Source organism: Bactrocera dorsalis, chromosome 1, assembly GCF_023373825.1.
Source record: "Bactrocera dorsalis isolate Fly_Bdor chromosome 1, ASM2337382v1, whole genome shotgun sequence".
In the NCBI taxonomy this organism is placed as follows: domain Eukaryota; kingdom Metazoa; phylum Arthropoda; class Insecta; order Diptera; family Tephritidae; genus Bactrocera; species Bactrocera dorsalis.
The window spans coordinates 539,893-557,095 of NC_064303.1; the positions used below are offsets into that span (position 1 = coordinate 539,893).

At 34.0% G+C, this 17,203-nt stretch overlaps 1 protein-coding gene across 4 annotated transcripts in view; it reads left to right on the forward strand.

Annotated features, from left to right (window-relative positions):
- Window positions 1-17,203, forward strand: part of LOC105232258 (uncharacterized) — a 233,503-nt gene that overhangs the window by 146,729 nt on the left and 69,571 nt on the right. For all 4 annotated transcript variants that reach the window (XM_011213895.4, XM_019992484.3, XM_011213894.4 and 1 more), the window contains one exon: window positions 3,929-4,375. In XM_011213895.4, the coding sequence (XP_011212197.2) occupies window positions 4,183-4,375 (193 nt within the window). In that variant the 5' untranslated portion in view covers window positions 3,929-4,182. The remainder of the gene's footprint in view (window positions 1-3,928; window positions 4,376-17,203) is intronic.

Below are 17,203 nucleotides of genomic sequence, written 5' to 3' on the forward strand. Positions count from 1 at the left end.
CTGAATATTAATACACTTGCTCCAACGATCCTCCAATCTGTGGATCCCATCCCTGAAGTGAGCATCCGGAAGGTCTGCAAAGTACGCTTCAACAGCCACACGCCACGCATAAATTTTTTGAGTTCTGGAAACAAATGGAAGCTGGGGGTCAAATCTTGTTAATGCGGTGGATGCTCAAACAATTAAAAAATTTAATTCATGGATTTTAGCATTTGTCAAAATGCTCTTATGACTTGGTGCATTGTCCTGTTGAAAAAGGAGTTTTTTCTTCTGCAAACCGGTTTTTTCACGAATTTTTTCCTTCAACTGGTACAAAAAGGTTGCAATAATATTCAAAATTAATTGTTTTACCAGTTTGCAAGTAATCCACAGACAAAATTCCTCCCATATCCCAAAAAACTGATACCATAACCTCCTTGGCCAGCTCAGTGTATTGTACTATGAATTCTTGCAACTAAGCAAAACCATTACAGGAGTCCTCTAACGGACGCTCTAAGGTCGTGAAAACATACCTCAAAACTTGAAATGGCACCTCCTACTCCACCCGCCGTATTCTTCTGGCATAGGTCTTTTTAATACTCGTATCTACTTATTCCGATGGATGGATTCGCGTCAAAAGAAAAACAATTTTTTCGACGAGGAATTCAGAAGATTCCAGAAGGATGGGAAAAAGTTGTGTCTAGCGATGAACAAGATTTTGATTAATATTTAATTTTACGAATTTTTTACAATAAAGTCTGATATCAAGAAAAAATAGCGATTATAGAGTTATTATAGAGTTATGCAAGCGTAGCGCAAAAATGCTGTTCAAAAGTAATTAAAAGGTAGTCCTCAATGGTTAATTCTAAATTCTTTGTCTTGTGTTTGGTTTCGAGCGCGCTTGGTTCTTCCTTACTTCTTTTCCATTGTTTTACACACGAACGCATTTCAATTTGCTACTTCCAAACACTGCCGCTTATATGTTGTGTCACATCACCGAATCAAAAGGACATGTCTCCGACGCCTTAGACCACTTCTAAACTGCGACACTGTCATCTTCCGTAGAATTCCTGCGAACACAACCGTCTGCATGACTATGGAAACTTCCACTCTGCAAGCGTAACAAACATATATATATGTATATATAAATATGGTGTGTGCATACGTACTTATCTATGTTTATAGACACATAACCCTCGCTACGCGGGCAATCCACGACACTCGCTTTTCTTTTCAAGGAAGCGTGAAATTGGGTAGGTGCTAGCCATGGCGCTGAAGACACGCCAGCACATACGCTACGATATTTATAAACGGTTTTACATTTAAACTCCTAAGCGCTTGTGTATATTGACGCGGCTGTGAACGCAAGTGCGTAGGAATTCCACTCTGATCCTTGCTATGGCAAACAGCAAACAGTTTTCGTCAACTCCCGCTCACACATACATAAATAGGTATGCGCACATACATGTCGAACAACGATTAAGCTCACACGCTTAGACACATCACACATATACATATATACATACACATACAAACATATAAGTGGAAATGTTTGTACCAAGCGGCACACACTCACAGCTTTGTTTACTCGGCATTTTGCGGATGAAAGGATGTGCGTAAACGGCAAAAATATCACTAAATCACAATTTTACTCATTTCAATAATTCGCTTTGGTTTTTTCCTTATAACAACGTACACAAGTGGTGCACACACTCACTCGCACATTTACATATAGAATTACAAGCGCGCACACGTTGTACAAAGCTTGCCTGTGTTGCCACACATCCTTTTCACTTATCAAGCCGGTTGAAATTTTGAAAAGGGTTCGCCTTACTTCGTCTGCGATGACTTCAAGAAAAATGACTCCCTTCATAGAGCAAAAAAACAAAACACAAAACGCCAAGGTGTGGGAAGGTGCTCGAGCGTATGTAAGTGTTTACATATACATATGCAGTTAGCTACTAAGGCATAAACAATTCTAAATATTTCATATGTGCTTACATATTCGATAATTTCAAACTACTTTATATGCGAGCCATAAATTTCACAGCACATAGAGCTAACAGAACAGGGTGGTTCAAAAGTTAAGTTTTAACAGAATTAAAGGAAAGGACTCGCCACTTGCTCATAACATATCACAGCTCTATAAAACCAGACAATTTTTTTGGATATATGTAAGTATTATGTTAGCAATTTTTAATGTTTTCAAATCGCCATATATCGAATTTATGCACTGAAATATTGAATGTGCTCTTGTTAAGATTCCACGCAGTACTCGCCTGGGGGGTCCACTCCGTTAAAAAGACCAGGTGGTGGAGAAGGCCCTGGCTTCGCTTGGAATCTCCAATTGGCGAACCTTGCGAAAAGAAGAAACGACTGGCCCGCTGTTGTTAACTCGGCTAATATTATTTTGATACTTGTCTCTCTGTTTTCTTCAACAACAAAAACCAAAAAATATATTTGCTACTTTGTTTCAAATTATCTGTATGTTCAAAATAGTTAGGATTTGTATTGAAAATAAATAATTAAAAATAAACAGCAGCAAATCTTACTAAAGCATTGATAGAATTGTGATCATATCCAATTCCGATTTTATGTCTAAGGCTTCTTTATAAAATACCTTTACGATTTCTAATGAGCATCCATTAACTGATAAATGAAAAATTAACAGAAATTTGAAAAATCTCATATGGCAAGACTTCATATTTATCTTTTGGTTAACCCTGCAACGCCTACTGATTGTTTTTTGTCGTATTGCATACATGTAGGCGCTAAAGCAGATATAGCCATTGGGTTAACCAATAACAATTCATGCGTTAAAAGAATACGCGTTTATAAAATTAAAGTGCTGTTAGAGGAAATAAAGCGTAAGACTTTTACTGGTGCCTTATGTGCCTATTAGGACTGGTCGATGGAAGCATTATGTTCAAAACATGGTCGAAGTATAATCTGTAATTTCTTTCAAACACTTCTAATTTTTAGAAAACGTCTGGACAACATCCGATTGCGCTTTTAATACTTGAAATATCATAAAAGAAAATAAGAATCAATCGGAGATAATTATTTACTTAATTCATTTGCTGAGGAATAGTTAAAAATTATTTGGCCAAAAACTACACTTAAATTAATCTTGTTATCAACACCAACGAAAACTACCATTATTTTTGCAGTATGTAAAGGACCTCATAACTTCAAGCACAAACTTTTATCAAATGCGCTCCTATATAATCTTTTCCAGCTCGCTTTGTCTACGCTTTAGTGTTCCTGCAGGCTATTTTTCTACAGGCTAATAAATACTCGTATATGTATTTAGATTATTATATTGAATACATATGTATCTATATATCCACACAAATTTATGTACGCATATACATTTTACACTTTGACCTGGAAGGATGTTCCTGCTCTGTGCTTGTTTACAAACCCTTTTTATACACTCGGTGCCTATGCTTTGGCAATGATTGAATGAAGAGTGTTGAATGGGGTTAATGTGTGAGTGCTTCATACGTTTGTACGATTTTTCCGCTCGAATTTCTTTTATATAAGCACATTTTTTATTTTGCAATTTTTTATTTACTTTGCTATAATATTTCATGTTCTATTTTCCTTCCACATGGCCAACTCAATCAATTTAAAATGTGGGACTTTTTAAGTGTGCTATAATAATCACGCGATGATTTCAATCGATGTGGTTGAAATGGAAAAATGTTTAAAGCTGCTGAGTGGATTGAAGGAATAAAATTTATAGACAGTTATTTGGATTTGGTTTTCTTCCATATATAGCATTAATAGATCGAAGTTTTGTATATAAAACAAATCACACAATAATCAGCGCTTACTTACAAATATTTTATAAAAATTATCAGATTATATAGTTCAAAAAATGAAATAAATTTTTAAAATCAATAGTATGATTCTATAATTGGTACCTTCTATTGTCATTTTACAGAGCATTCATGTAACATGTTCAGATTTTAGACTGTAAAACCGCAAGTGAAGAATCAAAACAAAAAACTCCGCCCACGAAAGCCCATTTTCAACAGCTGTTAGCATCGATAATGCCGAAGGCCGCCAATAGAGCAGCTATGTGTGAATAATGCTTGCCAACAAATTGTCTATAAAATCCTATATATAAACGAGCAGAACACATAAGTATAGGTACGAGTACATTCCAGGCCACTGAAGGGCAGTTAGAATATCAAAATGCCAGCGAGGCTACTAACAACAGAAACTCATAAAGCACAGCACAGTTTTGCAACGCACAAACCTCTAAATTGGCATAAAGACAGAGCAAGTGGCATGCTGACATATTGTGCGAGCAAAGCATCTGCTATTTATGCGGGTGAAACATGGTTAAGATGGTGTTTGGTACTCACGTGTCTACTGATAGTCCCAGGTGAGTGTTGATTGAAAGTATTGCAAGTACGTATGTATATGTATTACTTATTTTGGTGCAATAGCGCAGTGTGGGTGTTTTTATGAATATATATTACCGGTATTTTATGATTCTTACTGCAGGCATAAAACGTCATTTTCAGTTTAAAGGTCAAATCTTTAATATTGAGAAAAAAGAAACCATCTATAATTTTCCTATAATTTGACTGTTTTATATAAAATACTTCCGTCCCTCTATCTGACTTATAAAATGTGATAAACATCAAATTTGATGTGACACGTTACCAAAAAGATACGTTGAAATGTCGGACCCTTTAAAAGAAAAATTAAACTTTGTATATTACGCGGATAATTCACTTCAAATATTAGCCATTTTGGTTGCCATAACTTTTCTGATGCTTATCGCTATAAAAAACAATAAAAATTCTGCCAAATTTTCAAATTTGATCGGAAAAAATGCAACCTATATTTGTTGCTATGAATAACACATATTTAGTGTGTATAAAAATAACAGTTTATGTATGTTTATTTGGTGATTTTCAAACGCAAATTTGTTCGGTTATGCTTTATTGAGAATGCAAATAATAATACCGTTGTTTTTCAGAGCTCTTTTCCGCAGTTACTTTTTAGTTGCTGTGTACATGCAATTTAATCCTTAATTGATATTATCATAATAAGAAAAAAACGATAATTTCGTTTAAAGCTAGAATACCCGCCACAAATACACAAGATTTCCATACTAAAACTTATTTTTAATAATTTATCGACGGTTTCGACAAATAAACAGCTTCTTTGGGTGAAAACGTCTGCGCAATTTCGGTGCGATATCTCAAAAACTGAGGGACAGCTCGCATACACACAGATTGATTGTCGGACATTATATTGACGAAAAAGTCGAAGTCCGACAAACTTCAGTTTATTTTTTTTTTTAATATTTATAATGAACTTTAATGAACCAAATATGTACCATTTTGATCGAACAATTTTTGCAATTTTTCTGCTAGAGACATTATTCCATCAGTGAAAAACTTTTCTGGTTTCTCGGTAAAAAACTGCGACAAGTAATTTTCACAGGCTTCGCTTGAAGCCAACTTTACTCCATTAAGGGATTTCTGCATTGTCCGAAACAATTAGTAGTCCGATGGTGCAAGGTCAGGGCAATATGGTAAATGCATCAAAACTTCTCATATAAGCTCTCCCAGTTTTTGCCAAGTCTTCAAAGATGTGTGTGGTATAGCGTTGTTCTGATGGAAGACGAAGCCCTTTCTGCTAATCAGTTCTGGCCGTTTTTTTCGATTGTTTGTTTCAATCTCATTAGTTGTTGACAGTGAAATGTAGAATCAATCGTTCGACAAGGATGGTACAGCTCACAGTAGATGATTCCTTTCCAATCCCACCAAACACTTAGCATAACCTTTTTAATTAAAAATTTTAAAGGGATTTTAATATCATTAATAGAGTAGCTTTCAAGTATTATCTCTTTTATAAAAAACTTCTTCTTCAATTTTTAAAGTTTTAAAAAGGTATAAGGTCATTATTTTAACATGAGCACACTAAAGTAACGAAAGTGGCGATAATCTCAAAAAGAAGATGCTTACTATGAGGAAAAATCACAATAAGTACTGGATAATTGCGCAAAATTGTAAAAGAAATAAAGCAAACATAACAAGAATGTATATTTAGTCAAAAAAAAATCCAATATGATTTAAACAAAAAATATGTGAATGGTAGAAAAGCTGAACATAAAGCATAAAGCGAAGAATCAAACACAAAAGTAAAGAACTGAAGAGTAGCTACAGCTAAAGCGGCAAATAAAACCGACTCTTGTGCAGCAATAATAATATTGTCAAAATGCGGCAGAAAAAAGAAAACCCAAAAACAAAAACAAATCGTAATTTTTTGCGTGATGAAGTCGCGTTCGGTCGGATTAAATGGGATTTTCTTGCAATTATTGCAGTTTTTCTTACTTATTACTTTTTCACTGCGCCGAACTTGTCGCCGTAGCCACTATATACTTGCATTATAACGGGTGATTTTTTTGAGGTTAGGATTTTCATGCATTAGTATTTGACAGATCACGTGGGATTTCAGACATGGTGTCAAAGAGAAAGATGCTCAGTATGCTTTGACATTTCATCATGAATAGACTTACTAACGAGCAACGCTTGCAAATCATTGAATTTTATTACCAAAATCAGTGTTCGGTTCGAAATGTGTTTCGCGCTTTATTTTGTTCAGCGATGAGGCTCATTTCTGGTTGAATGGCTACGTAAATAAGCAAAATTGCCGCATTTGGGGTGAAGAGCAACCAGAAGCCGTTCAAGAACTGCCCATGCATCCCGAAAAATGCACTGTTTGGTGTGGTTTGTACGCTGGTGGAATCATTGGACCGTATTTTTTCAAAGATGCTGTTGGACGCAACGTTACGGTGAATGGCGATCGCTATCGTTCGATGCTAACAAACTTTTTGTTGCCAAAAATGGAAGAACTGAACTTGGTTGACATGTGGTTTCAACAAGATGGCGCTACATGCCACACAGCTCGCGATTCTATGGCCATTTTGAGGGAAAACTTCGGACAACAATTCATCTCAAGAAATGGACCCGTAAGTTGGCCACCAAGATCATGCGATTTAACGCCTTTAGACTATTTTTTGTGGGGCTACGTCAAGTCTAAAGTCTACAGAAATAAGCCAGCAACTATTCCAGCTTTGGAAGACAACATTTCCGAAGAAATTCGGGCTATTCCGGCCGAAATGCTCGAAAAAGTTGCCCAAAATTGGACTTTCCGAATGGACCACCTAAGACGCAGCCGCGGTCAACATTTAAATGAAATTATCTTCAAAAAGTAAATGTCATGAACCAATCTAACGTTTCAAATAAAGAACCGATGAGATTTTGCAAATTTTATGCGTTTTTTTTTTTAAAAAAGTTATCAAGCTCTTAAAAAATCACCCTTTATTATGCATAATACATATTGCCTAGAATATACTAGCCGATATGTAAGCTCTTGAGCATATTTGTCGTGTCCACACTTTCTTGGTATTGAACTACGTGAGCATAAGAACTTTGCAATGAAAGCAAAAGTAACGTTATTAATTCGCCATGACATGGTCGGGAGCTGTGACTAGAATGTTTGCAAATAAAAATTATTTATATACATAGTAAATAGCAATACTACATACATGTTAGAAGTCAGAGGAAAATAATAACTCATTTCGCCAATTATTGTCCATAAAATATGCAGTTCAAACGCATTAGAATGCGATAGCACAAGTTTTTGAGTTTTAAGACTTTATTTCATAAATAAATAAAATCTGTTGTATTCATAAATATTTGTAAACTAATGTTATATAATTTTCAAAGACTTAGCACGTAAACTGTAATATTACTACATATATCCACTACACAAACTGAGCGATCAAAATCAAATGATTGTACATTGTACATAAGGAAAACTTCTCCGTTTTGACAAGATATTCTCGTAAAATGTGGCATGATTTTTTATGTAAAACAATGCTATAATATCTGAAGAAATTGTTCGAAATGGTACATTATAGCATTTACTTTGCTACCATACAAACTGAACAATCGAAATCAAGTGCTTGTAAGGAAAACTTTTTTATTTGTCTATTTATCCTTATGAAATTTGATACAATTTATTTTGCAAAACACAACTATAACCTCCAAAAATAATTTTTGGATCGGACCATTATAGCTTATAGCTGTCATACAAATTTAGCGATCAAACCTTTGCGTATACAAATTTTTTATTGGACAATCACGAATTTTGATGTTATTTATTATCTGAAACAACGCTGTAATCTCCGAAGAAATTGTTCAAATCGGGCCACTATAGCATATAGCTACTATATAAATTGCCCGGTAAGCCCTTGTATGGGGTTTGTTTTTATTTGATAAGATAGCTTCACGAATTTCGGTGTAGATTATTCTCTTTAATAATGCTATAATTTCCGAACAATTTATGCAGATCGGACACTAAATCATATAGCTCTCATACAAACTGAGGGATGAAGGTCAAGTCGTTGGATGGAAAACTTTTTTGTTTGACAAGATATCTTGAAGAATTTTTGCACAGATTATTTTATAGGACAACGCTATACATTTGGAACAATTTATTCACATCTAACCACTGAGATACAGCATATGACAACTGAATTATATGATAGAAACCAAATTATTGTAACGAAAACTTTTTTAATTTTTGAAGGATATTAGTGCAATGACGTTAAGATTTTTCCTCTATTTACCTTACCCTACATTACCTTATTAAAAATAATATTATAATAAAAATAATGTCTCAGCGCTACTATTGTAATATTATACACGCAATATGTATTTATATTAATTAATATTTTTTCTGTTTGCCCAACTAGCTTCATAGATATATGTCCTCACACCACGCATTATAGCACAATGCCATGGCCAGGTGCCAATAATTTGTAATACTCACCCGCATTAAGTCTAATATTAATTGATTTTCTTAATCTTCCATCTTTATTTAACCTGAGAATCAAAGACGAAAGCGAACACAAATGTCTAAACAAGCTGTCACTTTCATAAATGACAAAAGCGCTAGCACCTGCTTGATAAATGCGGCTTTGATTCATACACGCACACAAACACTCAACAACAATCTGCTCTATTTGTATGTAGATGGTTGCTTAAGAAAAATATTTACCCACTTACATATGTACATGTAGATATGTGTGCTTACTTGTGTAGCACAAATGTTTGTACACGCATGCCAAATCTGGCTTGGGGCTGCACATAAATTATGTTTGGACAATTAATTAAAAGTGAAAACCACTAGCAAAGCACCGCACCAGCGAGAAGAGGGGAAGGGAAAGCGCCAAGCATGTAGGTGTAAATAGAAGTTGTAACAAAAACGTAGCCAAATCGCCACGAAAACATATAAAAGCACCACTTATGATTTACATAAGTGCAATAACTCTACATGTGTGCGCCGTAATAAATGTATTTCTGTGCGTATATGTATAGCTGAGTGTGTCGGTGAACCGCCCAACAACGTTCGATCAGCATTAAAACACTCTCACCTTTGTTACGTGCTGGCTTGATAAATGGAGCTTTCGGTTAGCAAAGACACTCACGCACATGACCGTCCAGCACGGCTGTTGTTCTTGTGCATTTCACACACACACACACACTCACACGCATGCGATAGAAGCTGGCATAGCCACATTGAGGTGCTCGGAAAATTAATCCCTGCCGCTAAAAGTCCTCTGCACGACTATACTTTGCACCATAGTTTCTCTCGATCCACGCACGCAAACACAATTACTATACACAGTCAAGCAACAACAATGCGGAATTAACAAAGGTAACAACGAAATTTTACGTTTGCTCGCCATTTACATATTTGTATCCACAATCGCACACACACACCCGAACACAGGCACACAGGCACACTTGAGAGTGCAAATAACAATTTAATAAATTTTGCGAAATTCCTATTCTTCCAGCATCACACCAAACAAAGGTGCGCAAATAACGGCAAATCCGAGCACACAAAACTCCCAGTATTGCCACCCACATTTATGGGCGTATGTCTGTGTGTGTGTGTGTGTAGGGCGTTGCCTTTGCACACGGCATTCGTATATCAGGTGTTCAAATCGCCACCACACATGCATACACATACACACCGACGCACAGTCGATAATTTTATGGAGCATATTTGTTGTTGCCTAGCAAACGAAATTGAAATCTCATAATCAGCATTTCTGGGCAACCGTAAAGTCAAATGAATTGCTGCTGATTATTGCATTTTATTACAAGTACACTGTTGCTGACTTTGATTTTCAAATCACAAGCGCACTTATTAAATGTGAATGTGCTCTTATATTTACATAACGCTAGCTATGCGTGTGTGTGTAGAACAACAGCGCATTCATCTTCATACATATATCTACATGCTTTCGTATGTGTATATGTAGGTGTTGTGGATATATGCACTTAATAATATTAGGAAGCCGGGCTGTTGGAGGTGTCTGTGTGAGCACACATTCCCTTTGCGTGCCAATAATTCGATTTTACGTTTATGTTTCGACATTGTGTTTTTGTGTACGTGTCAGCTTTATTGAAATTTGATTTAAGTTCTGAGTGTGAAGTATCTATGCGGGTAGTGCGCGGGCTTAAGTTAATACACAAGCTTACATATACATATGTGTGTATATATATGTGCTGCGTACAAACGTATCTTGATGTATAATCATATGCAGAGCTCATTGGTATTTACGTACCGGAAGCCGCAAAAATCTGAGCTTGTAGCATTCGTACTAGTTTTTTAGTAGCTACAAGCAGATCAGTTCATATCCGTTTTAGTGGCGATAATTGACACGTGTAAAGGTAATTAAAAAGTAATATATATTTTGAACAAAAGAAATAAAAATAAAATCATATTAGGTTTAAACATAAATTATCGATTAAATATCAACAGTTAGTACACTCTTATTTTCAAGTTTAGAGTCGGGAATTTCAAGCGTTTTTTTTGGATTTTGCTATAAAACAAAAAAAATATACATTTTTTTATTAACCATTTTTTTTTTAATTTTTATAATTGATTAATACGAATTTGGCTATCTCAAGAAGCAGGAAAGCTGCGCTTTGTTCTTAAACGGATACTCAAAAATAAAGGCCGATTTTCAATAATTTTAAATATAATATATTGAGTCCTTTAAAAACATTACAAATTTCAATTTTTAATGTTTTTTGTATTACGTGATGGAGAGATATTTCAATAATATTCTTCCACACTTCAAGTAAATTGGCTGATTAGACCTTAAGATATCATGGCGAACGCATAAAAAAGTAGTTTCGAGAAGAACCAGTTTAAATTCGCTCACAGATCAAACCGATTCAGCTTCTATGACACTAAACCGCGGCTGTAACTTCGGAAATGATTTTAATTTGAGAAATCATTTTAAAGGGTGATTTTTGACTGAAATTTGGAAATTTCACCACATTTTTATTCCTCAATAGTTGTAGTTGAAAAAAAACCCTTCGTCCATGTCCTTAAAAATTGTATTTTAAAGACCTGTGTAAAATTTCATGAATTTCGCTTGTGTAGTTCTCGAGAAATCTTGCTAACAGACTTCAAAAACAAAGTTTCGAGAAAAACTCGTTTAAAGACGACAGACTTAGCCTATCTAGCCTCGAACCCAAAAGTTCCCAAGACCGAAACTATTACTCGCATCAACTTAAAAATTTAGGACAATATTCTAGAAGCGTTGTAAAGTTTAATAAGACAATAAAAAAAATCGAATTTTTGAAAGCCGTAAACCCATGTTACCCCTTAAATTTTCCCCACAGCAATAACTTGAATTTTTAAAAATCATTTTAGAGAGTTATTTTTGAATACATAAAACACATTACACAGTAAACCTAGCCCATACAACAAAGTTTGTTTAAAAAAATCACGACAAAATTTTTATGTGCTTGCAACGAAAATTTGATTCTTAAATTTACTAAAACGTTTCAAATAAAACTCACCAATTCATATTGATATTTTATATCACAAGAATAACAAGAATTATGTGTAATTTTATCTTTTATTTATTTTACTAAAAATAATTTCACAGGAAAGTGTTTACTTTGGGTTAACACAACTGAAAATTCTGAAGGAAATATCAATTAATACAAACCAATAATTTGTCAAGTAACCATATTTGCATTTGTTGATTTTTTAACTGGTTTACTATGTACACTGTTATATAAACTATTGAATTATGAAAAAAATCGATTTATTTCAATTTCTAAATTATAATACACATTCAAAAGGCTATAAGTACTTGGAAGTAATAAAGAAGGCGTTTGCTTGTGATTTTTAGTTAATACATAAACAAAAATAATACACATTTGCAGAATTTATTGCATTCAAATAACCGCTGATTTGTTTTGAAACATTTTATATGTGATGGATCCCTTGCCAATCTATAAGAAGTCTGCCGAAAAAAGGTGATAAGGAATTTTCTTCTACTTAAATTTATCGCAAATTCTAGCACCAAAAATTGTTATAATTAAAATAAAGAATATTGGCAATGATCAAATTACTGTAAAAATTTTGATTTTGGTAAAACTGGCTGATTTTAAAAAAAAGTAATATTTTATGAAAAATATTATTGGAATGTACTATATATATGTATATATTACATGTATTTATAACCTTTTAAGCTTCAATTTTGAACTCGCTACTGTTGAAGCTTGCGCTTACGATCAAAGCCGTTGAGAAATACAAAATAAAATTGAAACGCTTTATTTCCATAATATGATTTTACTTCTGGGTCAAAGTACAAATTTGCGCTTTTGGTAGTTGTTATTACATTAAATTGCATTGTAATATAGAATTGATTTTATTGAATCCCGTCATTCGATGCACAATGAATGCAATCAGTTTTTTACTAATTGCTTAAATTAGTTAAAGCCCTTTCAAAGTTCGAAAGCGCTCACATTTAATGTATCTATATATTATATGTATATATACTATGTACATATACAGTTGTATTTGTAAATTACATGGAAATATACACATACCTATATACCCACATGTTGGTGTGTATTTGTAGCTAGATTTATGCAGGCATAAAATCGCCATGAATTCAGTGTTGTTCATAAGTGAATTTTATAATTATAAATAATTTATTGCCATGAGCAGCAAACTACACGCGCACACACGATTTCAATCGTTTTGCCGACATTTAATTTATGATTTTTTATTTGCTTGATTTAGTAATCATAAGCCGGCAAATTATTATTTGCTGTTGACAACTTAGTTCGCCGTTGCCGAACCATGAATATAGATGCGCTCTGTTATTATACCGTAATTTGTATTTAATTTATTACAACAACAACAACAATTTGCAATTGCTATTTTATTTTGTTGAAAACTAAAATGGCATTTGTCTATATTTGAATTGAACTGCATTGAAAATTTGGCGAAAAACTCACAAAGGACCAATGTTGGCCCATAATTGCGACCTCTTTTTACAAATAGATTCCTTCAAAGAACACATAACACTCAAATAGTATTCTTGTTGACAGTTTGGACGGTCGAAAGAATTCGGAGTGCACCACATTTCGATAATCGAAGAAAACTGTCAGCATAACCTTGATTTTTAACCTGCTTTGACGTGGTACTTCAGAAAGACTAACCGCCAATGATTATTTTGATGTGACATTTGGCACAGTATATTAAACAAGTTCCGCTGATATCTTAAGAGGATCAGCTCTCTCCAACAACTTCACTTTACGGTCATTCGAAATTATTTTGGGGACTTATTTGATATTTTCGTCGGTAACAGCCTCTTTAGAACGTTTCCTGCCTTCATTGTCCTCGGTGCTCATTTCGCCTCGTTCAAACTTAGCAAACCACTTCTCAACAGTTGATTCTATAAATGCAAAATCAGTGAGAAAATTTTCTTCAAATTTTTCAAACCATTCTGAAGTGTAAGTACATAAAAATCGACTTACTTTCTGATATCGTCCAAGAAATCGGCTACCGAATCAAGGAAAATTAGGGGTGTTGTGGAATCCAAGACAGAATTGCTTAGCTGTCAGAATTGCAAACTAATCCTGATTTTCAACATACGCAAAGCAATATTCTAATCAGCTGTTTACTAATGTGACAAACCTTGCAAATCAATACATTTGGAATAGGATTACTTAAGTTTTTAATGAGTTCCAAATTAATGAAAGATTCTAAGAGATAACATTTATCGAAGGAATAAAGCCGCATGTTTACTACGTTTTGTAAATCTAATATGTTTAAATATCCGGTTTTTCCCCAAAAAAATCTGTGAGCGACTATCTTCTTGCTTTGTTTCTGATAGCAAAACCGATGAAACATCCGAAAACTATCAGATTCCACAACAACCCTGAATAAAAACTGACAAAAAATATTTTTTCTGATCTTTCCAACCTATGATTTAACTAACCAAAGGTTCACACGCTTACTCGCCTTTATAGCTCTGTGTTCTTCAAACTCAGTTTGTTGTGTCCAAGGCGTTGATATCTTATAGACATTAATTATCGAAATTGTTAGCCAAGATGTGCAAACATTTACAGCGAAAAATCTTCTTTCGAGTATGGAGAGTAGATATGCTCTTTTTAGGTAAAAATACATATCTCAAGACCTGGCAGACCAATTTCAACCAAATTTGGTATATTCCATTGCCTTGATCAGAAAGCAATTGATCGATATTGGGATACAATTTTATAAGTCCAAAAAAGCCCCTAGTTACCGAATATGTGGACCAAACTACCTACAGTTGACTTTTGACCGAAACAATTGAAATTCAAACTGAATCCCTTCCTGTTAATAGTTATTCTGTGTGTCAAACTAGGGTTGAATTAGGTCAATACTTCCCTGAGCCCCTATATACCTAATATACAGATTTTCGAACTTCAAGGTGACTTTGTACTGCATATATCGGCCAATATTTGAGTTATCTCAATGAAAATTACGAAATATGTTTTACTTATAACATTATATCTTTGTAGCTAAAATAAATAAAATTGGGCGAAAATTTGACCTAGCTTCCATATAATTAATATCACATCATTTTCGAACATCCTTCTGACTTTACTCCATATAATTGGTGATTGTATGCGAGGTACCTTAAGAAACTCAGGGAAGAGTTTTTTAGTATGCGGCATGATAACCTTTAATAGATAAATCGGGGCGACACTGCCCCAACATCCATATCCTACATATAACGATTTTAATTTTTGTAGCAAACCTTATGCCGAATATGTATGTTGGTCAGTGTATTATTTACATATAGTATATGTAAAAGTATATAAAATTGCTTAGATTCCGATCATTATTGTTATTTTACACTTTTCCCTTTCTCTTTTCTTTGGTGGCTGTGAGTTGTAAGATAATAAAATGTTCGGTTGCACTCGAACTTAGCCTTTCCTTACTTAATTTTTGTCAAACCTAAATTTGGGATTAGAAATCTAAAAGTATTTTAAATTCAGATTTTCGGAAGTACAAAAAAATGAATTTAAATGTCATTTTAAATTATTTGTTAATTAATTATTTGGATTCCTGTGTAATAGCAATAAATTGAACAAACATTTCGGAATTTTTTCTCCATATTCAGGTGGTTGTTTATTACTCAAGCATATCCACAATACTAATAAATATATGCCTATATATAACTTCCGCTGCAAATCTCAGCAGAACACGTACCTAAAACCCCAACGACGGTGGAATATTATTTTCATCTCAATCAACGCACCGCCCTTACATAATCTGACAGAATCCGAATACAACTCAGCAACAATGCCGACGAAGTCCATTGACATGACTTTATTAAATGCTTATATCCTTATCAATTTCAATTGAATTGCGCTAAAAGAAATCCTATCGGCTGCGGATAATGCGTAATCGTACATTCCACTCAGACATTGGTCGAAACAACGGGGATTATGTGCTTACACACTAACATAATCGCATACGTGCGTGCTTATAAAGAGCGTGTGTTAGTGTGTGGAAAGAAGTACATATATCACATGCCTTTATAAAACAGACTATTTCTTACTGTGACTACATCAAAACGAGGACGAGGACCGCAGTAAAGGAAGTGTAACTATTAGTCGGGAATTTGTGTAGATAGATATGTACAAATGTATGGGATATTTGATTGGAACATACTGGGATATATGTAGCTGAATTTTGTAAGAGGAGTTGGCCACTTGTAGATAACGATGCGTATATATCATTAGCATGTGCTTATATACATATATATGTGTTTGCGAAATGCTAGCAATTAATAAAGTAATGTTTGCATATAAAAAATAATTGAATTGTGTTATAAAAATATTTCAAATATTGAACTCTTTCAATGTGTTAATACATTTTTCTTTAAATTTAACTCTCGCATCCTCCACGAACTTTAAAAATCTACTATTAACTTGCATTGCTCTCGACAGAACCATTATTCTATCGGATTTTAAATACAAAGATCGTTGATCCTTTAATTGAGCTTTATAAACAAAGGCCAAGAGAAAATATCGATTTTTAGGCATGTTGCTTTGAAATTCCGTTCAGCTCTTATTGCATCAGTCTTAAGTATTTTTTTCTTTAATTCCTCTTATTGTGGCTGAAATCTTTCCACAATTTTTCTTTGTTGTATCAACAAACAAGATTGTCTCGTCTTGTCTTGTCTTTGGTTTGGACACATGAGCAAATTTAGTATGCCACACATATGCAACACTTAGAACGATACATGTATATACTTATGTATATATATACTTAGTATGTATGTATAATATTTGGTTGCTAGCTGTATCTATAATAAAGCGAAGTGCTATACTGAATCAAAATTTAAACATTCGGTACTTGCACTTACGAGCATGTGGATTGGTTAATCGGTTGGTTTGTCTTAAGTGTTTCTAGGCACATATAACAAACTTTATTCGAGGGTTCCCTTTCATATTTTGGGATTAGAGTGCAAAAATAAATATTAATCATTGAAAGTAGGTTAATATTTTTTCAAAATATTCTCCATTAAAATCTATACACTCCTGCATGCGTTTGAACCAATTGTGGAAGCATTTTTGTCACTCTGATTGAGGTATCTCTAAAACTTGCGTTCTGAACTCATCAACCGCCTCTTCAGGTGTTACGTACGTACCGGTGCCAAGTCCGAACTAATGCACAAAAAGTTCTTAAAAATGCAGTTGTACACACATATTGTGTACGAGTATGAGTTGTAAAAAATATTGCCATGAAAATGTTCGCGATTTTATCGCATTTTCTGGACGAGTTGAATTTTTTAAGTAACTGT